Below are 27,672 nucleotides of genomic sequence, written 5' to 3'. Positions count from 1 at the left end.
AATTATCCGAAAAATAATGTACACTTCTTGGTAGCTATTATTGTTCTTTGTTTTAGGCCAAAATAATTTCTTTTTTTTTTTTTCCAAAATAATTTCTAATTAAAAAATTTGTTTCAAAAACTTAGGGACCTTCTTTCCATTTCTGGTCACACATATCACATTGGTCTGAGATATAGGCTATTTTCTACTGTTCATAATTAGCAGCTCATTCAAATAAACTAATTCCAAAAGAATCAATTAAACTATAGGCTGGCAACCTATGATCATATCTATCCTCTGAGTTTCTGTCTTACGAATCAGCTGATTTTTAAATAGTTGAAAAAATTCAAAAGAATAATATTTCATGATGTGAAAATTAAATTACATTAATTTTTAGGGTCCATGAATAAAGTTTTATTAGAACCCAACTCTGCTTATTTGTTTTTGTACTATCTGTGGCTACTTCTGCAGTACAATAGCAGAGCTGAGTAACTATACAGACAGCCTATGGCATGCAATGCGTAAATATTTATTATTTGGTAATTCATAGAAAACGTTTACTGACATCTCGATGAAAGAAAAGCTGAAGCATTTTTAGTGGCTTGAATAGTAGAATCTACCTTACTTGCTGCTTGGGTAAAAATTCAAAGTGGTAAATCACAAATATAATTAAAATACAAATCTAGTGGCAAAGTCATAAAATACCAAAAAAAAAAAGGTATAAAGATGTTCCAGTTTTTGTTTGCTGATAAAGTTTTTTCTCCTGCTTTTACTAACATGTTAAACTAGTTCTATTACTATTGTGTATTTTGGATTGTGTTCATAGCTACTATGAACTTCCTCTCTCTTTCTCTCTAAATAAACATCTTTGCAAATTGAGGTTCTTTTTTGTGAAAATGGATATACATACATACATACAACATATATGTGTGTGTATGTGTGTGTATATATATATATATATATATGTATATATATATATAATTGAGGTAAAATATACCTAACATAAAATTTATCATTTCAGCTTAAATATGTCGTTAAGTGGGATTATGTATATTCACACTGTTGTACAAAAACACTTGCTTTTATATCATTGCTTTATATTTAGTTCTGTCAGTTACTTAATACAAAAACTTTCTACAATATATACTTTTATAGAACTGCACAGTCAGCCAATTTCTATTCACTTTGATGTGGGAGAAAAATATTTTTTTTTCTTTCTTTTTTGAGACAGAGTCTCACTATGTCACCCTCAGCAGAGTGCCATTGCGTCACAGTGCACGGCAACCTCAAACTCTAGGGTGTAAGCGATTCTCTTGCCTCAGCCTCCTAAGTAGCTGGGACTACAGGTGCCCGCCACAACACCTGGCTATTTTTTGGTTGCAGCTGTCATTGTTGTTTAGCAGGCTGGAGCCAGCCTTGAACCCGTCAGTTTCAGTGTATGTAGCTGGAGCCTCACTCACTGAGCTACAGGCGCCAAGTTAGGAGAAAAAATATTTTCATAATAATGAAGCCACATTATAATTATCTTCATACAGAGAGTTTTCTTTTTTAGTTAAGAATCTTGATAAAAGCTTTTGAAAAGACATGAATTCTCTTGGTATTTATATATCACTCACAGAGAATAATTCATTGCACTATTCTCCCTTCATAATTACCACTTTTAAGGAAGGAACAGTCAACAGATGAATTTTAACTATTCACAATAATACCTGTATTTTTATGCTTATTAAAAAAGACGTGTTTTCTGAGGAAGATAACAAAAACATACATATTTGATGTTATACAAATTTAAGACAAATTTGGAAATAGCCATTCTTAGCCACTTGATGGCACTAATATTTCCAAGTAAAACAAACTGGATTTGATATTACCAGCCTAGTTTTCTGTAAAAATAATACACAGAAAACTGTTCAAAATTATAATATAATTTGTCTAATACCAGTTAATAATTTTAGAATATGTATGCATTATAAATCATCCATATTTATTTGCATATAATATGCGCAATCTTTAAAAGCTCGATACTAATTTTAGATTTCTTAAAAAAGTCAGCTCTTCACTGCCTCATCATCTCTACAATGTTAGAGTCTAAATTAGCTAAGTTAAATACATGTTACTTTTAAAAATGTGTATTATTTAACATACCACTATGAAGTTAAGCAAGGAAACAAAAAACAGCAACTATATTAAAATTAAGTTTATAATTACATTAAATTCAGATTGGACATATCCTCTATCAACGAAACTACACTCTAAAAGCAATGAAACCATCTGAAAGAACAGTGATGCAGCTTCTTGTATGCAATAGTGTGGTATTTCGCCACACAGGAGCCAACCACTACATACTGACCCTGCTAGAATGTGACAGTGCTTAGAAAAAATCAGATGAAGACCCCTTTTTCCCAGTCCCTGTACCATACATAACTTCACAATAGGGTAAGGCAATAATAAATCTGAAAAGAAGAAAAATGGCCAAGGGGGAAAATTCATTCCCTAAGTCTGAATATCAGAGTAAAATGAAGACTGCATTTTAAAATCAAGATGGGAAAGCTGAAATTTATTTTTATTATTGTGACAAATACAAGTATGGTACATGTATCATTCCAATTTAGACTGAAATTTCAACCTAGTACACACAGTGTAATATTGAAGTTTATATAAAGAAATTAAATATTTGAATTAAAATCAAGAGATCCAGGAGCACATTTTACCACTTACTACCTATATCTTGAGAAAGCAACTAAGTCTTTCTGAATCTCAGTTTCCTTAAGTAAAATGGAAATTAGGTCCCAATCACTGAGAAGTTACAAGGATAACACAGCATATATTCATAAAAGTGTTATACATAATGTAAAATGCTTATAGAACAATCACTTTTCAGGTATGATGCCAGATTTTAATGACCTGAAAATATTTTAAATAGTACATACATTATTCATATACAATTTTCAGGGTCAAGCACATGTACTTCTCATTTGCAATAGCTAAGCAGTCTGTAGATTTTAATCACAATAATACATCCTATTAGATTAATTTGGCATTGACAAACTACTATTAGATATGACACATATCTTCCTGATTTTTGCCTAATTATCTTCAAGTTAATGCAAAGGAAAGTTTAATTGCATTTCCTATTTTCATTGGGTTGTTTCCTTATTATTGGGTTCTAATAGCTCTTTTTATATTTCAGATTTGAGAACTTTCTCAGCTATATGATCGATAAATATTTTCTCCAGTTTCTTGCCTTTTGAGAAACAGAGGTCATTAATTTTGATGAAGGCAAATTTATGTTTTTTCTTTTACACATTATGCTTTTGCCATCACATCTAAGAAATCTTTGCCTAATCCAACATCACTATTTTATTTTTTTTGAGACAGGGTCTTACACTGTTGCCCAGGCTGGAGTGCAGTTGCACCATCACAGCTCACTGCAGCCTCAATATCCTGGCCTTGATCAAGCAATCCTGCCTCAGCCTCCCCAAGTGCCAGGATACAGGTTTTAGCCACTATGTGCAGTCTCAAGTCACAGAAATTATGCCTTTTGTTTTATTCTAGGAGTTTGATAGTTTTAGGTTTTAATTAATTCAGTCTACTATCCTTTTTAATTTTTTATGTGGTATGAGGTTGAAGGCTAATTTTTTCCATAGGAGTATCTAAGTGTTCCAGCCCCATTTACTGAAAATATTGCTCTTCCTCCACTGAAAATACCTTTGCATTTTTGCTGAAAAATCTACCAATCACAACAAAGTGGGAATATTTCTAGACTCTGTTGTTGCACTGGTCTACATGCCTGTCTTTATGCCAATGCCACACTGTCTTCATTACTTTAGCTTTAAAAATAGTCCTGAAACGAGGTAAGTCTTCTTCTCTTGCTCTTTTCTAAAGTCGTTTTGGCTATGTTAGGTTCTTTGCATTTCTGTATGAATTTTAGAATTAGCTTGTCAATCTCTACAAAACAGTCTGTTGAAATAAATGACATGAGTCTATAGCAGGCGTCCTCAAACTACGGCCTGCAGGCCACATGCAGCCTGCATAGGACATTTATCTGGCCCGCGGGTGTTTTTGCCGCCGCTGTCTGTCCTGCTTAGGAGTGGACTCGCCCCAAGGCACGCAGTCTGGCCCTCCAACGGTCTGAGGGACAGTGATCTGGCCTCCTATTTAAAAGGTTTGAGGACCCCTGGTCTATAGGTTTAACATGGGATGAATCAGCACCTACACTAACATTGAGTCTTCTGATCCATAAACAACGGTATAATTAGGTGTTTTTAATTTCTCTTAACAACGTTTTATGTTTTTCAATGTTTTGTGCTTCTTGTGTGTAGGGATTATACATCCTTATTTAAATTAATGCCTAAGTATTTCATATTTTTGGGTACTTACTATGAATAGTATTGTTATAATTTCTAATTGTTCATTCCCAGCAAATTGAAATAGAATTGATTTTTGTCTATTCATATAATCTTATAAAATTCACTTATAAATTCTAGTATTTTTCATATACAATCATGCTGCAGTGAATAAAAAGGTTTTTTCCAATCCAATCTGATAATTTTTGGTTCTATTTCTTATCTTACAGCACTAGAAAGAAACATATAAAATATCAATAAAAGGTTTGGAGACTGTAGCTCAGCACTAGCCACATACACCAGAGCTAGCAGGTTCAAACTTGGGTGGGGCGTGGGGCCTGCTAAACAATGACAACTATGACAAAAAAAAATAGCCAGGCATTGTGGCAGCCACCTATAGTCTCAACTATGTGGGAGGCTGAGGCAAGAGAATCACTTAAGCCTAAGAGTTTGAGGTTGCTGTGAGCTGTGATGCCACAGCATTCTACTGAGGGTAACACAGTGAGACTCTGTCTCAAAAAAAAAAAAAAATCAATGGAAGTGGTAAAAGGGAAAAACCACTGATTTGTTCATAATCTTATAGGAAATATTCAGTTTTCAACAATTAAGTATAACATTAGCTGTAGGTTTTTTATAAATCCATTTATTAAGCTGAAAAAGTCCCCTTTGATACCTAGATTGATGAGAAGTTTTTCTCAGGAATAGATGTTGAATTTTGTCAAATACTTTTCCTACATCTATTGAGATGATCACATGGTGTCTTTGTTTTTTAAAGTTTACTACATCATGAATAATTAAAAAACATCATTACATTCTTGGAATAAACTCCATATGGTCATAATAGGTTCCTGCACTGACTTCCATTACTCCACTTGTATTATCATTTTAATGTGTTATTGGATATATTTTAAAAACTTTTAAAAAGATTTTTGTATCTATGCCTTTAAGTGATATTGATCTGAAATTTGCTTTTTATGTAATATCTTTGGTTTTGGAATCAGGATATGCTGCCTCTTAAAATAAGTTGGAATATATCCCCTTCAATTTTCTGGAAGAGTTTCTTTGGATTTGACATTATTTCTTCCTTAAGTGTTTGGTAGAATTCACCAGTATAGTCACCTTGGCCTAGAAATATCTTTGTAGAAATATTTTTAACTACAAAATTAACTTCTTAAATAAGTAATAAATAAATAAATTACCTTCTTAAGTAGAGGGCTATGCTGGTTATATATTATTATTTCTTTCTGAGTGAGCTTTGGCTGTTTGTCTTTCAGAGCAGTTCATCTAAACTGTCAAATTTTGGGCATAAAGCTGCTCATAGTCTTTATAATACTTTTAAATATTTGTGGAATAGCAATGGCATGTCTTTTATCCCTAGTAACCGTAATTTGTGTTTTCTCTTTTTTCCTGAATAATCTAACTAGAAGTTTATCTATTTTTAGTCATCTTCTCAAAGAATCAACTTTTGATTTCACTGCTTTACTCTTGTTGAGTTTCTATCTTCCTTTTAATTGATTCCTGGACTGATCTTTGTTTTTTCTGCTTTTCACTTATTTTGTACTTTGTATTTTTTTGTATTAGATTCTTAAGGTATTAGCTGAAGTCTCTCATTTGAAGGTTTTTTCTTCCGTAATGTGCTTAATGCTATAAATTTCCTTTAATTATTTTCTATATCCCACAAAGTTTTGCATTTCATTTATATTCATTTCAAAATACATCCTCCTTTCTCTTTTGATCTATTCTTTAACCCCAAGGTTAAGTTCATCATTTAGTTTCCAAATATTTGGGGACTTTCTAGTTATCTTTTTGTTACTGATATGTAATTTAGTTCTACTGTGGACGTAAAATATAGTTGATAAGACATCTTTCTAAATTTACTGACTTATTTATAGCCCGGAATATGCCCTATCTTGGTAAGTATTTCACCCGCACTTGGAAAGAATGTGTAATCCTCTATCGTTGGACGATGGGTTCAATAAATACTGATTAGGACAATTGGTTGAAAATGTTGGTTGAGTTACCTATGTCCTTATTTTCTGTTTACTTATTCTATAAGTAATTGAGACAGGAATGTTGACATCTCTAACTATAATTATGAATTTGTTTACTTCTCATTATAGTTTTATCAGTTTTTGTTACTTATTTTGAAGCTCAAATTTTAGGTGCATAAACATTTAGGACTTTTTTCCCCCAGTTACGAGAGTAACACTCTTTATCCTTGGTAACATCTTTTGCCCTAAAATCTACCTTAGGAGTTCAGGGTGCAACTGGTTGGGGTACAGTACTGACACGAAATCTATTTGACCTGACAGTAGTATAGTCACTTTAGCTTTCTTTTGATTAGTGTAAACACGGCCTATTTTTCTTTTTTCAATCTTTTACATTTGCATCTTTACAAAACTGGGTTACTTATCAAAAACATATTGTCGGATATTGCTTTTTTAAGTCTGGTCTGACAATCTATGCCTTTCATTGGGCTATTTAAACCACTACATTTAATGTGATCACTGCTATGCTTGGTATTAAATCCGTCATTTTGCTATTTGTTTTCTTAGTGTCACATCTGTTCTTTTCCCCCTTTTTCTTTTCCAAGTTGAAGTTCTTTTTTTATGATTATTTTTTCTAATCTTTTGATTACCTCTCTTTCTTGTGATTTTTAGAGGTGGTTATGAGATGCACATATCTGCCTTTTTACAGTCTGCCTTCAGGTAGTATTATACTATTTTATATAAATATAAAGACCTTATAACATACATGCACGTCTCCCCACACTCTAGGGACTTTGTACTATTGTTTTATAGATATTTAAATGTTATTAAACCTACAACATATTATTTCATATTTGTTTCTTCTTTGGGGACTCCAATACCTTTGTATGAGGGAGGCTGAGGCAATAGAATCGCTTAAGCCCAAGAGTTTGAGCTTGCTGTGAGCTGTGACGCCAAGGCACTCTACCAAGGGCGACATAGTGAGACTTTTTCTTGAAAATAAAAGTTTAAAAACAACTAAAACTAAACAGCACACTATTAAAAAAAAATACTTAAAGCAATGGAAAACAAAATTCAGTGTAGCAATTACTTTGTGGGGGTAGAGGGAATAGGGCTGGATAGAAGCAAATTGGTAGATGTAAGGCATTAGGTGATGAGTTTACAACTGTTTGTTATCTTTTTAATATCTAACTAAAATAAACAGAGAAATTATGAGAAAGTATACACAAAAAATGACAATGGAACGTAAACCAAGGATTATAATGAAATCACTTATTTGCACCAAGGCCCATTGATATGGGTATACATTTTTTATACTCACAAATACACATTTGACTAAATGAATAAATAAATATATATTTTTTTGCTACACATAGGCTTTTCTCCCCTTTAATTGAGACTTTCTCCATGAGACCCCGAGGCAGAGATCCACAGGAAGAATTAGAGGGCACTCCGGCATAGAAAGAAACGGTGTGTTCTCACCCTTCCCCAACACCTGCATTTCTCCTGTCACTCCTGACAGTTCAGACACCTAATGTATGGAAGTGTCACTCACAGAAAAATGCTCCACAGCACATAGCAGCACGTAGGTACCACTGTGGAATCCAGATGCACCCCAGATGCACGTAGTCTAAACAGCACACTGAAAACAGCTAGAATGATCGTTCAAATACAGATAGATGCACAGGCAAGAGGGGTTAAAGACTAACACTTTCTAGCCATATCTTCATTCATATCCTCAATTCCTTCGAAAGACCTTCTAAAAGCATATGCAAATACTGAAGGTTTAGGAAGCATTCTGCCTAAGTGCTCTCTCTTATGTTGAACCTATTTAAATTACAGTCAATAGGGTATGAGAGTGCTTTTTGGGAAAATTCTAACTTCTGTTATAATTAACCTTCTACAGAGAGCATTTAGAAGAATCAGAGATAACAAAGCAATGACCTCCTACCTTTAATAATGTGGATGCCTGCTAAGCCATTGAGGGCACAGACTAGCTGGCGATGTGCTTCTTCACATTCAGTCCCACATTTCTTTTGCAAAGAAGTCAGCAGTTCTTCCATTGTCATGGTACTAAAAGAAAAGGCAGACTATTCAAAACCATGAAGAAAATTCCAACTCTTATTTCAGTGAGAGTGTTACATCACATGTGATCAAGAATAGGAGACTCCCACAGAATCTCTGTGATACCTTCAGCATTTTTCTCTTCACCTCCATTTTGAGCATTTTTGTTACCAACTCAATTACCTCTACCTGATCCCATCATTCTTTTCATTCTTCCCATTTCAGGACAGAGAGAATAGAACTAGAAAAAATCTTCCTTAAGTAGAAAGTACATCATGATGGATTTGAAACACTGGGTGTTATAATGTAAGACTACCTGAGTACCAGCAATGCACCTTAATTAATTAACTTCTTTGAACTTGCTTACTTAACCCGAATACTGAACAGTCAAGGATCAAGCCAAATGCTGCTTCCACTAGAAGGCTATTTAACCTTAGTCACTCATATATAAATTGTTTCTCTCTGTCTCTATAAATCTGTATGTATCCCTGCAAATTTACCATGTTCACCTTGTATTTCTGAAATCAGTAATCTTATAATTTCCTTTGTCTATAATCTGATTAAAGGACAAAATCTAATACTCTATCTTTTATGACCCTAGGTGCTTAAAAAAAGATTCTTTGTCATAGTCTGATCCATAAAAAATTCCTAGGACATGAGCATTTTCAAGAACACAAATTCTTTACTGTTTTCAGAAAGAATAAACAAAGAAATACAGTCATATAACTTTAAAGAAAATATGTGATGGTAATTTAATTCCCTAATGTTAGAACCAAGAAATATAATAAGAGCAACATACTTTCATATCTGGAGTACAGCCAAGTAACATCCCCTGACAACAAAAACTACTGAAAAACCCCAAAATCTTAATTTTAGTAGAAATGTTTAAAACCATGAAAATAAATATGATGCAATTCTCTTTTGCAAATGAAATTCTCTATCAAAGAATAATCACAACACCATTAAAAATTACTGACAACTCAGTTATAAGTGTTTGAATAAAACTTAATTGCTTAAATGTTATCTACTGTTATGATATTATCACAATTATAATATAAGGATGTTGATAATAAAACCTTTTTTGGAGTGGCAAGAACTCCCCACGCACAGCCTGTGGGTGGCAGCAGGCCTGCCTGAGCCTCAGCAGTGGGTACAGGATGGAGGTGACAGTCCTTCTGTCCAGGCTGCTGAGCTTTAGAGCCCAGTCAGAAATCTTCCTGAGTTTTACCACTGCATCCTGGCAGCACACCTCATGCTGACGATGGTAGAAATGCCTTTCCACTGGAGAAAAGTGGAGCCAGTGTACTTCTTCAGTCTGTGGCGGTATCTGGATCTATAAAGAAGAGGGGGAAAAAAGAAAATATTTCACCAGAAAATTTAACTTCCAGCCCAATATTTCTTTTTTCTTATACTATATTTAGTCAATAAAAACTTATAGTACTGACTTGATCAATCACATCCTTCTTTGCTGACCTCCACAGTATCTTGGCAATAAAGCTGTGGAGATGCTGAGGATTCTTCTTACAGTAAGGGCGATAGAGAAGTCTAATCCACCAGTGTTTGATACAGAAAGGTTCAATACCAAGAAAGACTACTAATCCAAAAAGATCTGGAAAGAAAAAAAAAAAACAAAAAACACTTCAAGAATAACTGTTTCTGTATTTCTTCATAACTATTTTAAATAAGCACTTTTATAGGGATTACACCATACACAGTAATTGCCATTAATTAAAATGCAGATTGTATAGGGTCTTAAATCTGAAATTCAATTCCAACTCAATTTATACTTACTGAACATCTAATTTTGCTCTAGGTTTTTGCACAAGGTGCTAAAATATTGTGAAGTTTATCAAACCATTATACAAAGCTTATATTTAATTCCAAAGTCTGAGATTACCATCAGAGGTAAAACCAGAAAATTACTCAATTACAAGTATTTGATAAGAAATATATAAGAAAAGTCATGCACTGAAACTATTAGGTTTTAAGTATGAAACATTTGATTTCCTTAAGTACTAATTTTGACAGTTGATAGCTCTGATATTTCATATTGACACTTTTTTTTTTGAGACAGAGTCTTATGTCACCCTAAGTAGAGTGTCATGGCATCACAGCTCACAGCAACCTCAAACTCTTCGGCTTAAGTGATTCTCTTACCTTGGCCTCCCAAGTAGCTGGGACTACAGGTGCCTGCCCCAACACCTGGCTATTTTTTTGTTGGAGTTGTCATTGTTGTTTAGCTGGCCCAGCTCAGTGTATGTGGCCAGTGCCCTAACCACTGAGCTATGGGCGCCAAGCCAACACTTCTTGTTTTATTTTTATTGTGAAGGTATGCCCTCAGTCTTTCAAATGGACATTTTGGTTTATGATTATCTTTCAAATTTAATTTCTGTAAAACTATTGATAAGTGACAAATATGTGTTATTTTCAAGTATGAGTTTTGTCATGGAACCAATGCTGCACAGTTTGAAATATTGACAATGTGTTTGGGAAGAATGTGGGTAAAGAACGCACAGAACATCGATGGTTTGAGAAGTTATGTTCTGATGATTTTATCTTGAAAATGAGTCATGTGGTCGACCTGAGACCAAGGTGGATAATGATGAGCTGAAAACAGTAGTGGAAGTGAATCCATCTCAACTTACATGTGAATTAGCAGCTAGGTTTGACATTATTATTCCAACCTATTAGACTATTTGAAATAAACCAGCAAAGTAAAGAAGCTGGATAGATGGGTTCTGCATGAATTAAAGAGTATCAGAAGAGAAACAGTCTCCAAGTTTGCTTTCCTTTGTCATCACAACATAAAGGCAAACCATTTTCACACTGTACTGTTAATGCATGATGAAAAATACATTTTTTGACAATCACAAGCATTTGGCACAAAGATCAGGTTTAAAGACGGAGTGCTGAAACACAGTCCAAAACGGAATATTCACTAAAAATGCTAATGGTGTCTGTTTGGAGGTCCAGCATTGGTATTATCTATTACAGTGTCATGAAACCTGATCAGTAAATTACAGCAGGTATCTACTTCAAGCAACTGGATGACATGAAGAGGATGCTTGCCATTAAGCGGCTGAGATTTGTCAACAGAACCAGGCCAATCCTTTTGCAAGACAACACTTGACCCATGTCGTAGAAATAAAGCTACTCAAACTTCAGAGGCTGGACTTGGTAATATCCTGTTATCCACCATATTCACCAGCCCTTGCCCCAAATGACCACTGCTTCTTCCAGGCTTTGAACCAAATTATGATACCTGCATAACCATCTTGCAAGAAAAAAATACACAGTTTTCAACAACCTGTGGAAAACAACTTTTATGATTTCACTGCTCCCCAGGCTTCTTTGCTGCTGGCATAAATAAGCTATCATCAAGAGGACAAAACTGTATTAATAGTTTAGGTGCATACTTTAAGATACAGTAAACTTTAATTTTTATTTGGAATTGGACATTTCATATTTAATGACATAATAATAAATGCAAGATTTCCTGGATGAGAAAAAAAGATTTCTAATCTCATGGATGATAAAGAAAATATTCTCTGATCCAATATTCCTCATACCCCTTGATCTAACAATTCTAATTCTAGAAAATAAGCCTACGATAATAATAAAAAACATAGATAAGATTTATCCACACAGCAATATATATTATCTTATATCATATTAATAGAAATAATATCAACAATATATAAAAATGACTCAAAGAAATAAATAAATTATGATACCTGCATAAAACAGCACTGTTTTTCTTTTCGGCTCTATACCTGGCATTTGTTAGTTTAGAGGTGCTACTCCTTATATATCTCTTGATTGGTCATACTGAATTTCATATTTTTTTTTACCACTTAACACATCCTAAGCAGTTTTTTATGTATTTATCTGTTATGAATTATGGAAAACTGCTTAGGATGCAATGTAAAGTGAAAAAAAGGAGCACTAAAATTATTCATACAGTATGAGCTCATTCATATAGGTAAGACTGGATGTAGTTTTGTCTTCAAGTGAAGATTATTGGTGAGTGTAACTTTCTTTATTTTTCCCCATATTATTAAAATTGTGCACAATGGGGATGTATTCTTTTTTTTTTTTTTTTTTTTTTGAGACAGAGCCTCAAGCTATTCCCCTGGGTAGAGTGCCGTGGCATCACATCTCACAGCAAACTCCAGCTCCTGGGCTCAAGCCAGTCTCCTGCCTTTGCCTCCCAAGTAGCTGGGACCACAGGTGCCCGCCACAACGCCTGGCTATTTTTTTTTGGTTGCAGTCGCCATTGTTGTTTGGCGGCCTGGGCTGGATTTGAACCCGCCACCTTAGGTGTATGTGGCTGGCGCCTTCGTCACTTGAGCCACAGGTGCTGAGCTGGGATGTATTCTTTTTAGAAGCCATTAAAAATAATAAAAAAAAACTATCTAAGACATCATTTTGAAGATGACCAATAAATAACTTGAATTAAGCTACTTGGATATTCCTGGGAGTTAGTACCATCTGAAAGAACACACATTTGCCTAAAAACAGAGATCACAGGTTTGTATTTTTAGCTCAACTCTACTGCCTTCTTTGAGATCTCAAAGGTACCTCAAACTGAATCTCCCAAAATCAAGTTCATTTCCCCCAGACATACTTCTCTTCTGGTGTTATCCACACATGAAAATCGTTATCAGCCACAGATTTATACAAGCAGAAACCTTGGCATCTCCTGGCCTGTCACTAAAGCTGGTTAATTTTCCTCATCTACTTTTTTTCTGTATCTTCAGGACATCCTTAGCCCAAAAGTCCCAGCATCACATGCCTAGATTTATTATAGCAAATCAACTGCTATCCCAATATACACTCTTACTCCCCTCTAAACCATCTTCTACAATGCAAGTAGAATTATCTTTTGAGATACAAATCCAACTAAAAGATGATCTCCAACCACTGGGTTTAAATCCTTTCAATAGTTCCTACTCTTTTTAAGAAAATAAATAATATTCTTTATCATGGTATATAACATCCCTCACAGTCTCATCTATACTATCTATTCAGTCTCTCAATGAGCCATGGTTTCTCTAGCTTTCTGTGATCTACCTCTGAGGTTACTTTTTCAGTCTCTTCCTGCAACATGATCTTTGTATTTTGTTTCCTCTACAAAAGAGAAGTCTTCCCTCCCCTCTTTACCGAATTCATGTGAATATTTCAGATCACAGACCAGTTATCACTTACTCCTGCATCTCTATTACATCATAGAAACAGGTCTTTTGTTTTTTTTTTTTTTGAGACGGAGCCTCAAGCTATCCCCCTGGGTAGAGTGCCATGGCATCACACTCACAGCAACCTCCAACTCCTGGGCTCAAGCGAGTCTCCTGCCTCAGCCTCCCAAGTAGCTGGGACTACAGGCACCCGCCACAACGCCTGGCCATTTTTTGGTTGCAGCCATCATTGTTGTTTGGCGAGTCCGGGCTGGGGATTCGAACCCGCCACCTTAGGTGTATGTGGCTGGCGCCTTAGCCGCTTGAGCCATAGGCGCCGAGCCAGAAACAGGTCTTTTTTAATGAAACTTGAGATAGTTAGAATTTCATATTTTTCTCATTCATGAAAGTTATCTTGATTAAAATTTATTATTTTTCTAAGTATTTAATAAATATATCTTCTAAGCTGTAAGCTCAATAAACTCAGGAACTTTATCTACTTTTGCTCATTATCTGATATAGTTTGACTGTTTCTCAGAAGTTCATGCACTGGGAACTTAATGCTCAATGCCACCATACTGGAAGGTGGGGCCTCTTTAAGATGTGCCTGGGTCATGAGTGGGAAGGTTTGTTAGAAAACAAGGGTGCCTCCTGGTTCTTCACTCACTTCTACCCTTCCACCACGGGATGACCCTTGCCAGATACCAGTGCCATGCTCTTGGACTTCCTAGTATACAGACCTATATAAACTATATAGACCTAAATAAACTTTTCTTTATAAATTATTCAATCTGTGGTATTGTCATAGTAGCATAAAACAGTGATGCAAAGTCAACACATCCAAAAAAGTAAAATAAATTACTGCATAAAAGGAAAATAAAAATAAAAGCTGAAGTGGAAGCAGCTATCATTCACTGAATATCTAATATCTGCTAGATATTGTGCTAAAATATTAATACTTTTGGTATACTTTATTATAATTAATCTTTAAAACATCTTATTTTACAAATAAGGAAAATAAGCATTTATATGTTTAAGTAATCTGTTTATGGACATCCAAATAAAAGTCGGCATGTGCGCCAGGTTTATATATTCTACAAACCCAAGCCTTTATATATTCTACAAATAAATATTTCATACAGATGTGGGGTATGAAAGACAGGGGGTAGAAGGAATGAGCAGTAATTCCTGCCTATTTGACTTTCCAAGTAGATGTCATTATCCTCCTGCCTGTAGAAACAATCTAAAGACCTGGTAAAGTATGAAATAAAATCACCCTAGTCACATTTCCTTATTTACTATGTGGTCAATCAGAGATTCATAAGAGCTCTGTGAATCCCAGATTGGCTGTTACTAATTAATAAATCATCAAATCTGATTTATCTATCAGTCTAGCACAATGAGGTAGAGATGTGCAATTTTGCTCCCCAGGGAACATTTGGCAAGGTCTGGAGACATTTGGATGCAGAGTGCTATCAGCACCAGCAGGTGGAGGCTTAATATCCTAAAACATACAAGAAAGCCTTCAACAATAATGAATTATTTTGCCCAAAATGTCTATAGGGCCCAAACAAAAGCCCTGGTCTAATACAAAAAAGAAAACAAGCAAGACTTCCATTTCCAAATACAACATAGCAAATCCTGGGCAGGCTAATATTCCCACTTGTGACAACTAGAAAGGAACAAATACATCTCAAGCATCGTTATGTTAAAGATGCCAGAGAACTGCAGAAATAAGAAGAAAAATAAGTCAAATTCTAGAAAGTTTGGAAAAGTTCTTTTTTAGGTGACTTAAGAGAATGAGGAAACTTTTGGGGATGTCATTATTGCATCTATTTCCTTACTGGAAATAGATTCACAGCTATTCACACATGTCAAAACTTTCTAAGTTTCACATTTTAAGTATTTAGTTTTATTACATGTCATGTATAAATGACATAAAGCTCAAATAATAAAGTTTAAAAAAATTACTCAAAAATTTGGATGGTGACAAGTGCTTGAAACATCTGCAATATCTTACATCTCAAGAAAAAAATATTATTCACGTTCTATCAGCATTAAAATTAGAAAAAGTAACTGATAACCATTTACTTTTTTCTGTACCCTCTTAGATAACTTTGGAGCTAAATGAGATCTTAATATCTAAAGATCTAAAACATTGGAAGAGCATTAAATTTGTTTTTATAAGCCATTAAAACAAATATGGAGATTAAACAATAATTCTACAAATATGTATCTTAATGTAATATTAAAATTATGTGAGCGTGGACATGGTGGCTCAATCCTAGCACTCTGGGAGGCTAAGGTGGGTAGAATGCTTGAGCTCATGAGTTCAAGACTAACCTGAGTAGGAGTGAGACCCTGTTTCTACTAAAATAGAAAAATTAGCCCAGCGTTGTGTCAGGTGCCTGTAGTCTCAGCTACTCAGAAGGCTTAAACCCAAAAGTTTGAGGTTGCTATGAGCTAGGGCAACAGAGTGAAATTCTGTCTGGAAAAAAAAGATTATATTATTTAAATATATACTTTATCCCTAGAAAACTTCCTAAAACTAATCATAAAAAAATACAGTATTTAGGTCAAAGTAATAGATATTGATATTTTTGCTTCAGCAGAATGGTTAAGTTATCCTGCTGAAAACAAACATGAGAGCTTTATTTTCAGAAAGATAAGTTTTGAGTATAAAGATTTACTACAGAACTCCAAGTATATTTAAATTTGGTAATTTAACTACATTTTAACAATAGCTTTTTAAGAAATTATACAAAACAAGATTTACTTAAAATTTTAGTTTTAAATATTCACAATTTGCATAAAGGTTTTAAAAATGCAGTATGTCTGTTCTATGGTGAAAGTGAGAACTGAGATTAATGAAGCAGCATCATTATAATGTACGTGTGGAAGGGAGGAGACTGGACATAATGTAATTGCCTGAGAGGAAATGTAGAAGGAATAATGGTAACATACATACAGTAAGACATTATAAAGCTATTAATAATTTGTAACATTTACGATTAGTAAAATTACGGTCCCACTACTTATGGATTCAGACAATGAGATCACAGTCCCTATTTGTAGAGATAAAGTCAACTGAAATTAATTCTTTCTCTTTCTCTCCCCTTCTCCCTTTTAAAGTCAGATTCTCTCTGTTTTCTACCTCCGACTTTGGAACTCTGATTTTAATTTAGACATCTATCTACACTGTTTAGGTAGGTACAACAACTGCTTAACTAAGCCAATGGGATCAATCACTACATATTTGTTCTCGTATATAAAAACAGAAAAATCACCCAAATTCCACTTAAAAAACAAATGCCTGAAACTATTAGGAGTCAAGTATGAATACATGTTCACCACTTAAATAAGGATTTTAACAAGGATTAAGCATAATAATTTTCCCTCAAAAAACTGAAGCTTTCAAATACATGCAATATGTGAGGAAATCCTACGTTACCCTCCAATCCTCTCTGCACTGGAGTGCCGCTGATGCACCACCGATTAATCCCACTCAAACGCTGGGCCATTTCTGCAGCCTGAGGAAAGAGAAGTATAAAATAAACACAAACAAACCAAAAAAGACACAGAAAGAACACAGAATTCAGGCATTTGTATGAAAACAGCTCATGAAAAGATACACTGTGGGTGAGATGCACCTGCTTATTTATCACAATGCTGAGGATCATATTGAATGGACCACATTTTAGTACAATTGTTCTCACTAGTGGGAGACGGCCATGTACCCCCCTGGAGTGGAGCAGCAGTTCAAACATGTACAGAATGAAAAAAACTCCCTGAACCGATACATCCCCTACACTATTCCATCTTCTAGATCAGTGATTTTCAACTGTGTGCTGTGGCACACTGTTATCCCATGAAGAGAATCTTAGGTGTATCATGAAAATCTTTAAAGATCATTAATAAAATTATTTTCAAAAGAAATTCAGAGCACAGTAAGTGTATTCTTTTTTGGACTCTATTTTTGATCAACATAATTTAAATGTTCCACAGAAATTTAACACTAGATTCAAATATGCCTTGAGATAAAAAGGCTGAACAACACTGCTCCAGATGCATTAATAGATACGATCTATAAATCCACTTCTGATTTACAGACTGGTCAAAGAAACAGAATACAGACATTCAACTTGGCTCAAAGGTATCAGCACCTATATGATAATTCTCTGGTTGGTAACAATGCCAAAAATTTCCCTAAACATGGTTTACTCTGATCTGCATCATGCATACACTAAAATATCTACTGAAATATATAGGAGCATTGTGTATATAGCTATGATTCAAAGGGTTATATCCCAAAGTTCACAGCACAAGAGAAAAAGCACAAAGACTGTTTAATAGCAAACTTTTGACCAATACCAATACTATGGGTTAGCTATTCTTAAACTGTTATTCAACTATTCAGTTCCTCTATCCTTTCTCCTTTCTTCCCCAGTCCTTAAAAGATTTTGCAAAAATTCTCACTTTTACTGTAGGACACTCAACCATCTGAGCTTCATCGAGGCAGATTCTCCACCACTCCACAGCTACTAGGGGGCTGGGAATAGCCATATAGCGTTTCTGGTTCCGAAGGCGACGCCCATCCTCACTATTGCTATGTGGGATATCGACATAGTTTAGTTCCGAACGAAGGACATCATAGGTAATGATAACTATATCCTGTTCTGCCAAAAAATGAGGCTGTAAAAAGCCATCTTTCTTCACTCCTTGATATACCTAAGAAATAATCAGTATAGACATAGTTATTGCAGAAAGGTTTGTCACGGACATATGAAATACTCATTTATCCTCTTTCTATGTGCTCAGGACCAAGGTGAGACAGGTCCCATATCTATTGAGAGAAAGACATAGTTTAGTGTGGAAGACTAATAACATAAGGAAAATGAAAGGAACTATAACAGAAGTAAATTGTGATAGCACCACAGTGGAAATGCCAATTCTATGCGGCAGAAAAGGTGAATTCACAGGGGAGATTTAACTTGAAGAACACTTACGAGTTCTCAGAGGTGGAATTAAGTGAAAAGGTAGGCATATAGGTAGCAGATAGAAACAACAGCATTTGCTAAAACATAATGCTATGAAAAGTAAGAGCTATTATTTATGAAACACCCTTTAATGTTTCAGACGCTACACTAAGCATAGTCTCTGAACTTCAGCAACAACTGTTTAATATTTCTATCCCATGAATAAAAAAATAAAGCAACTTGCTCAAAACTGATGGAGCTAAGACTCAAACCAAGGCTTCCTATTCATACAGAACAGAGCTCTTTAGTGGCAAAAAACTGTTTTACTAATTATTCTCCATGCCTGTGAGAGTGGATAAAATACAGAACACCTTTGGTAACACTTATATGGAAAGAAGGGAAAAAAAGTAGTAAAGAGTACTATTATTTTTTATTAAATCATAACTTTGTACGTTGATGCATTTAATGGGGTTTGGGGTAAAGAGTACTACTATTCGTAAACCATATGACTGACCACTTGCTACGTGCTAGCACTTTATGAAATCATTTAATTGTCACAAGTGTATTTTCAGAACTTAACATAGTTCCTGGCACATAATAGGTGCTTGGTAAATATCTACTGAATGAGTAAGGTTTTATTTTTCAGACGAGATAATTGAAGCTTTATAGGTGATTCTGGAACTAAGAGCTGGCAGATAAATAAGCAGCCACTATTACACAATGTTGCCTTTGGATTCCATTTCTTTCTTTTCTTTTTTTTTGCAGTTTTTGGCCAGGGCTGAGTTTGAATCTGCCACCTCTGGCATATGAGGCCGGGGCCCTACTCTTTTAAGCCACAGGTGCCACCCTAAAAGCATAAATATTCATAGCAAGACTTTTTCATTTTAATGTTTTCACAACTTCATGCTCCAAGTGCTTTAACTTCTGAAATTCTGATGTCAGAAATGAATACAAATTCTACTGTTCTTTCTTAGTCTCAATTTCTCTTCAACCTCTGATTTAATATTACTCAAGATATCATGAAGTTAATTTTCTGATAAACAAAGCAACGAAGATTATAAAACTATCATAAAGAAATAAAAATTTACATTTTTTACATTTCCTATTCCTTCTCAGCACAAACAGCCTTACCAAGACTCGAAGAGATGATGACCTCACATGCCTGTTGATCTCATCTACCCACTGGTGACAGATGGAACTTGGAGAGATGATCAGAGTTGCTCTTGTTGATACTGGCTCCATTGCAACAAGGCAGTGGGGGCAGTAAAAAGGCTTAACCTTCAGATTCTTCTCTTCATAATTCACACACTTGGCATGCTGCCACAGCTGACAATTCAGGCACTGAACACGTGGCTTGCGGTCCATCTGGTCCAGTTCACCACATATGCACTCAAAGCGATAATCAGAGGTGTTACAGGGACTCATGATATTAGAAGGTGGCATGTCACTACCAGCAGGATTTAAAGATTCAGCACAGTCTTTTGCTTCATGTTCTTGTTTGAATTCAGAGACAGACGTACTTTGAGATGAAGTAACATCAGTAATTCCAGAGTCACTGGTAGCTGGACAGTGACCCTGTGAATCAGAATTGATATTTGGTTGACTTTTTCCTTTTTTTGCAGATAAAACAGGTTTTCTCCTCCACTTACTACGATTTCTCTTGGGCTTATAATAATAATAGTAAGGATCATCCTCATCAGAGGTGTTTGATGGCAAGTATTCAGAATCTGTGTCCTTGTTCCCTGATTTTCTAGATTCTCTCTGGATTTTCCTTGGACTCCCTGCTACCTATGAAAAAAAATATTTAATTAATTTATTTCAACACAGTTATATCTCTGAAATTAAATTCCTGACTTTATGTATGTACTTTACATAAAAATCCAGTAGCCAGTCTTCGCGACTTTTCCCCTGAAGGGAATCACTGTCGGTAAATGGCTTCTAATCTATACTCTGTCTCAAAACAAAAGGAAGGCTTTACTGCTATATAAGGAAGATTTAGGTAGAACAAAAACTAGGAAGATAAAGGGAGCTACTGGTATTTTGTTAGTAGCCTCTTGATTTATAGACTGCCTAAATCAATAAAAGACTAGTACTTTTGAGTATATAAATATACAAATTAGGGTAATTACCCTACTACTAACTACTAAAATAGTACATCTACAGAAAGTAAACCTACTTGTTACTGCAATTAGCAAACGGATTCCTTTTTTCCCTTTCTACTTTGTCTTCTCTTGCAATTATTTATTTAATGCCAATTCCATGCAGGAATTGTGTCATATGCTATAAATACAAATATGAACCCTATTCGTCCCTAGGCTCAAAAGGGTCTACTGAAAAAGTGAGTGCAGTAAAAAGTAAAACAGTGCTACTGCAATGCCTAAGGAGTACATAATGCAGAGGGTGGGCAGACAGGTGATAGGAATGGTTCCCTCCAAGCTGAGTTGAACAGAGGAGTTAGAACACTTGACACAGATTTAATGGCATGAATTCAAAGTGAATTTCTGATTTGGGGGGCTGTACAGAGGTTCACTAAAGTCTTCTATGCTAGCTGGAGATTTCCTGCTTTAGAAAAAAAATTCTGTCTGTTGTTTTTCTCACAGTGGCCAGGTTGGTAGCTCTGCATTTTGACTTGCATTAGCCTTTTCTTTATTTATGTTTGCAAATACATAATTACTATCCTAGAAGCAAATTGAAATTACTGGCTCAATAAAAACAATCTTCTAACAAAATGCCATAATCTTTTAAATGCTAACATGGGGAAAATGAGATTGAAAATGTATATAAAGTGCTATGCAAATTTAAAATATTATTTTTAAAATCTAGAACAATCTTTTTAAATGCTAACAGCAATATGATAAAAACAGAGATGTTTTAAACTCCACATTATGCTCAGCCAACTAATTTCACAATTCATTCAGTAAGTACTGAGTACATGTGGCTAGCACTACTCTCTGGGCTTATTGGTAACCAACATAAAGCTTTTATTCTCATGGAGTTTATATTCACAAAGAAGACAAATTAATAGCCATAAGTGATTTTCTTAACTGGTTTGGGTTTTATCTTCAGACTGTAAGAGCTTCAGTGTCAAGGTGGGATCTCTCAACTTATTAAAGCATCACATATATTTATTAATAGAGCTTAAGTTAAGCTCTGTTACCTGCTTTTTTGTTTTATCACATATATCTTCTTCCTTATAATTCTTTCCCAGAGTAAAAGTCCCAGAAAAACCATGGCCTTTGATCTGTTTCACAAGACCTTCGAAAATTAAACATTTCAGCATCCGTTTCAGAAGACTCCTATTCCGCTGAACATCATATCTGTATGTGGAACTGACATATTTATAGATGGAAAGGATGGAAACTCCTTTTTTACCATTCATTTCTTTCACAGCTGTCAGAAGCATCACACGTGTAGCTAAATGCAAAAAGATATGCTAGTTTAGTCAGAATAATTACAACGAAAACAAAGGAAAACTTGGTTAATCTAAATCTGCTGAGGACTATTAAAAAAAATCAAAGATTTAATGCAGTATAGTGCCATTCTGAACATACAGTAAGAATTTATCTCAAAACATTAAGAAACAAATTACTGTACAGAAATAATTTAAGGAAGACTCATGTTAATTTGTTAATCTTCCAAAGCAATAATCATTAAAACTCAGAAAACTCTTAAATTTATCTAAGCATATCCTACCAAGGATAAGGGAAACATTCATTTGGTAACAGACAGACAAAGCCTGGTTTAAACCATAAGCTAAAGAAATTTAAACATCAACAGACTGAGTAAGAACTACCTGGATCAAATCAAAAGAATAAAACTTTTGTTAAGCTAGTATGGCCTATAATTGAATCCATTTATGCAAACCATAAACAATGGTAATAACAATTATTTAACAATTACAAGATACCTCTAAGGACTGCAAGAACATTATCAAAGTTCACTATAAATAGGTGTTTCCTATGTTATACTTACGAGGGAACTGAATCTTTTCTTTTGGTTCAATTTCAATATTCTGGCTTTCTGTGTCTTTTACTTTTCCTCCAAAATGTGATGGAATGAAATAATTCACCACTTTTCCCTGACATAAACAACATTCAATAGTCACGTGGTGTTTTTCTTTCAGTATTTTGAATTGCTTATTAAAATTAACCCTCCTTCAATTAAGGAAATACAAAACAACTGTAAAAAAATTATGAGAGAAAGAGCCAAATAGATACAAATACAGATATATACATCTTATTTTTTATTTTTCACAGCTGTCCATCACTTTTTGAAATTGTATTTATCTTAAATTATCTAAATTTTAAGTGTGAACTAAAAATTTAACTTTTGGGACAAGGACTTAAGAGCATATTTCATTTAGCATTCTATTCACTAAGTTACCTATCCTTTAACAAAGTTCCACTTATTAGCTTTTCAGACATATATCTGAGATTTGTACAATTTTTAAAAATAACTCTTAAAACATTTAGTGGTAACATGGAGACTTGTAATAATGACAAACCACTTGAGGAGTCAACAGAACTTTTGTAAAGGAGTTTCTCTATCAACTAGAAGGAAGCTTGGTAAAGTGATTGCATATCCCCTTCTTAGTTGGGCAACTTCACTTAAAAAAACCCTGCTGAGGGGTGGTGCCTGTGGCTCAAAGGAGTAGGGCGCCAACCCTATATACTGGAGGTGGCAGGTTCAAACCTGACCCAGCCAAAAACTGCAAAAAAAACAAAAGACAAAAAAATCCTGCTGGGTCACAGACAGCCCATTCTCTGTGCCCACTTGAAGTTAACTAACCATTCATACAAGTCATTAATTGCAGGGTGAACAGAAAGTGGTGACTTAAGTGCCAAGCAAATGTTCAACATATGATGCTTTTTGAGAACATATGTCCTGGGCTTTTCCAAGCACTACAGTACTCCTCCTACCTCAGGAAGAGCGAGAGCATCTTGTTTGACATCTTGTCGAGTATGTGTCAGAATCAGAGCCAAAACTTCCACTGTCTTTCCAAGACCCATCTCATCTGCTAAGATTCCACCAAGCAACTGTGGCCCAGAATTTGGGAATTCACGAATAATGCTAAAAGAAAAACCCAAAAACCACAACATAGGAACATAAATAAAAATTATACTATTCCTAATTACTTCTCCTAAAGAGAACTGGATAAGTTAACTGAAATTGTATTTTTAGTTGAAACAATTCAAATCTCTAGATCATGAATATAAGAAATATATAATCAAAAAACTGCCTCCACTGAAAGCTAAGTCTATAGGAGTAAGAGTGGTATTAGTAAATACTCATCATTTTTCTCTTTTAGAGTTAAAAGGAAACACGTCTGCTTTCTTTCCATGACCTTTATGAATTAAACAAATATGAAAGGCAATCACTACCACTTCATTAATTATGTTTAATGATTCTCAATTAAACAAGATAAAATTTTAGCCCATATTAAACAAGATAACAATTTTTACTTATAATAGTAATCTCTCTTTAAATCTTAATAACTAACTACCATATGTTTATTATTCTGCGTTTAGTTACTGAAAACTGGCTAGTGCAATTAATTCTAAGTCTATCCTATTGATAAAAGTTGTCTAATAAGATTTTCATTTAGTATTCCTTCATAAGGTACTGCCACAGCTAAAGTCATGTTCTAACAATCTTAGAGTTTCATTATATTTATTTTTTAATTCAAGCATGTAAATAAATTGTGTCTTACCAGCCTGTATATGGATTATAGTAGAGTTTCAAACCCTCAGGTGTAATAATCTCTCGCCACAAGAAGTGTAGGGTACTTTCTAAAAAATATATATATAATCATAAGTTTTTGTTTGTTTTCCTTTCTGTTAAAATAAGTTAACACTCAGGATACTGTAGGACGTTGACATCCACATTCTTAAAAAGTCTCACTCAGGAAAAACCACATAACTAATACATAGGCAAAAGGCTAATGCAGGGGCAGGGGTCCTCAAACTTTTTAAACAGGGGACCAGTTCACTGTTCCTCAGACTGTTGGAGGGCCAGACTGCAGGCCCTGGGATGAGTCAGTTACTAAGCAGGACAGGCAGTGGTGGCAAAAACACCCGCCAGGCTGGATAAATGTCCTAGGCAGGCTGCATGTTGCCCGTGGGCCACAGTTTGAGGACGTCTGGGCTAATAGTTTCTCTAATTCTTTTCTTCTGATATTAATCTTTAGCTTCCTTTCATTTGGGCACAAATCCTTATGAGCAAAGTGTAGCAAATTACAGAGTATAAACAGGGGGGGGAAAGTACATATAACCATCTTCTACCTGATAAAGGGAAGCAGCTTATCTTTTATAATCCTCCAATAAATCCTTAAATATCTCAATAGATATATGATAGCAGGCTAGTACATTTACCCAAATCCAACCTGATCTCTTCCATGGTCTGAGAGTGGAAGGAAAGGCTTATTTAACTGAGAAAAACTTTTCTAAAACTCTTAAGACTCAAGTACTGAGTTTGTTACAACCAGAATGTTCCACTATCCTTCCCCTTAATATTTTATAACTTGTTTAAACCAACTGCCAAAGTCTCTACCCAGCAGTGAAATTACAAGTAATTTTTTACCATTTTGTTTAGGGATTAATAGATAAATTAGGAATACAGATACCCAGAATTTATAAGTAAAAAAGAGATTTAAAAGTTTCAATTTATGGGAACCCTAAGGGCCAGAAGAACTGCTAAATGAAATATAGGGATTTCATCAAAAAACCCTAGTCTGCAGACAAAAAAGAATTACTGATGCCCATAACAATAATACATATAAAGTATACACATAAGTGATTCTACTTATTGTTTCAAAAACATGTACAACTAATTATGGTGTGACAGGCGTCCTTCCTAAAGAGGATGAAGAACAGACCTAGGACATGAAGGAGTTTTCTGGGTGATGGCATAGGTAATGCCTAATAAAAATGAGTCACATGTAATCTTAAATGTATAGCTTTAGTCAAAAAAGGAATAGGTGGAATTTTAATAGTATATTTTATTTATCCCAAAATAACTCAAATATTATCATTTCAATATGTAATCACCATAAAATTAGTAAGATATTTTATATATTTTATGGTATGAAATCCAGTGTATATTTTAAACTTCGAACACATGTCAGTTTGCACAGCCAGCCACATTTCAACTCTCTTGAGCCATATGCGGCTAGTGGCTACTGCTGGGAAAATCTAGTACCATGTCTAAATTGGGTTGCTGGTTACACAGATGCACAATTCGTGAAAACTCATCAAACTGTGCCATTATAACCAGGCATTTTAATGTATTTAAAACATTTAAAGAAAAATACTTCTTTTTGGAAAAAAATAATTTGGTCTGGAGAAAACTTTGCAGAAAACAATTTCTTCAACAAATAAGGAAAAAATACAGCAAGAGAGACTATTTACGATTAAAGAAACTTGAGTGTGATCAATTCCATTTGATTTCAGATATAATGTGTGCATGAGAGAGAAAGAGAAAGAGACAGGGTGGAGGATAGAGAGGAGGGTGAGAAAGAGAAAGGGAGGGAGAGGGAGATTTGTTGGCATTAAGTACTAAAAGGTTTTAAAATCCACTGTTTATATATATATATTTATATCCATTTAAAAGAATCCTTTTAATTAAACAAACTGAAATATTAATATATAAAATAAGATATATGGGATTTTTCATTTAAAATATGTCAGAATATTGGGCAAGAAGAGTGGGAAGAAATATTAGCTATGAATTGATATTTAAAAAATGAAGTTTGCTGGGTAAGAAAAGGCAAACTAGAATACATAAAAAATAAGTAAGAAATAACTAAGAGTCTAGTCAATTAACTAAAATAAATCTATATAGGAAGAATGAGAAGTAGTCAACACCTTCCTTTCTAGAATATATAAAAATCTCATCATCACCCTCATCCCATCCCTTTAAAGACAGATTAAAGAAGTAGCATAAAGGACACACATAAATTTACTACTTTCATTAAAACACCAATAGATAATGTTTTATTACTCACTGTAAAGAAAATAAATAATGCAGTATCTAGGGAAAAAACCCCACGTGGCCTAATTTTGTAAATTTCCTTTCTGTCACTAACAGTCATCATCAAATTGTAAAAAGTTTCCTGAGGCGGCGCCTGTGGCTCAAGGAGTAGGGCGCAGGCCCCATATACTGGGGGTGGCGGGTTCAAGCCCAGCCCCAGCCAAAACTGCAAAAAAAAAAAAAGTTTCCTGCAGATGATTAGCCAAATTCCCATCTGATCAAGTTCTAGAAGCACTTCTTAGTTGGAAAGGCATGCAAACAAATTATTTTTTTAAAATTCCATTCAAAGCAGCATATATTTTAGCAGAAAAAACAGTTCAAACTTTCATGAATAAGATGATTCACAAATGTATTTTTCTAGATTTTAATTTCTTCAAAAATAACTTTGTTCACATCCTATCTCTGCAATATGCTTTGTGTAGTAGTCAATTTCCCCTTACTCTATAAATATCTTTCACACAATCGTCTCATTAATTTCTAAGTATCTTATACTTGCCACCACTAGGAGTGCTTCTGAAATGCTCTTGTTGTAGCATCCAATGGACAGCCTCTCTTTGGTAGGGTCTCAACACTGGGATCAATGCAGGATGCTGCACATCCACTTGGATGGACTGTGTTTCTTGCTGATGTGTTTGCTTCACAAAGTGATAGAGCTCATCAATGTCCTGTCCCTCTGATTCACTCTCTGAGTCTTCATCATCCTCTTCCAAAACATCTGTACATCAAACAACAAATGTTCTCTAAACCCAATTTACCTTTTATACGTAACTACAAGCAATTCTTCTAAGAACATACAATGCACTTGCCGAACTCTGTGGCCTTGCTCCGTGTGTTTTGTGAATAGAAGGGCCTTTCCCAATTATTCCCATTCATTCTTTAAGATAGTTCAACTGTTACTTTTACAAAAGCATTTTATTTTGTTTTTCCTTGCTAGCATCAATGTTCCCCTCTGTGTGCAATACTTTCATACTTTGGCTATAGCAGCACATTGCCATTTACCTGGTACTGCAATCAGTGACATGGATTTGTCCCTGCCCCAAGGAGACAAAGGCAATGTCTTCGGTTTCTATAGCCCCTCTGAGAAACTGGCACATACTTTGTCCATTGTGGATATTTA

The 27,672-nt window shown here is 34.6% G+C and overlaps 1 protein-coding gene across 4 annotated transcripts in view; it reads right to left on the bottom strand.

The window, feature by feature from the left end:
• SHPRH (SNF2 histone linker PHD RING helicase) overlaps positions 1-27,672 on the bottom strand; it is an 85,473-nt gene that overhangs the window by 45,751 nt on the left and 12,050 nt on the right. For all 4 annotated transcript variants that reach the window (XR_002773547.1, XM_023513517.1, XM_023513516.1 and 1 more), the window contains 11 exons: positions 27,052-27,270; positions 24,238-24,316; positions 23,447-23,597; positions 22,500-22,605; positions 21,685-21,941; positions 19,659-20,315; positions 18,028-18,279; positions 17,003-17,081; positions 9,823-9,986; positions 9,454-9,710; positions 8,265-8,386 (listed from right to left, as the gene is read on the bottom strand). Coding sequence is in view for 3 of the 4 variants with exons in the window: in XM_023513517.1 (XP_023369285.1) it covers positions 8,265-8,386; positions 9,454-9,710; positions 9,823-9,986; positions 17,003-17,081; positions 18,028-18,279; positions 19,659-20,315; positions 21,685-21,941; positions 22,500-22,605; positions 23,447-23,597; positions 24,238-24,316; positions 27,052-27,270 (2,343 nt within the window). In the remaining variant the exon portion in view is untranslated. The remainder of the gene's footprint in view (positions 1-8,264; positions 8,387-9,453; positions 9,711-9,822; positions 9,987-17,002; positions 17,082-18,027; positions 18,280-19,658; positions 20,316-21,684; positions 21,942-22,499; positions 22,606-23,446; positions 23,598-24,237; positions 24,317-27,051; positions 27,271-27,672) is intronic.

This window comes from Otolemur garnettii, unplaced genomic scaffold, assembly GCF_000181295.1.
Source record: "Otolemur garnettii isolate 467f Iridium unplaced genomic scaffold, OtoGar3 scaffold00042, whole genome shotgun sequence".
Taxonomy (NCBI): Eukaryota; Metazoa; Chordata; class Mammalia; order Primates; family Galagidae; genus Otolemur; species Otolemur garnettii.
Note: the sequence above shows the minus strand (reverse complement) of the source record. Positions and strands in the feature narration are given on the sequence as shown.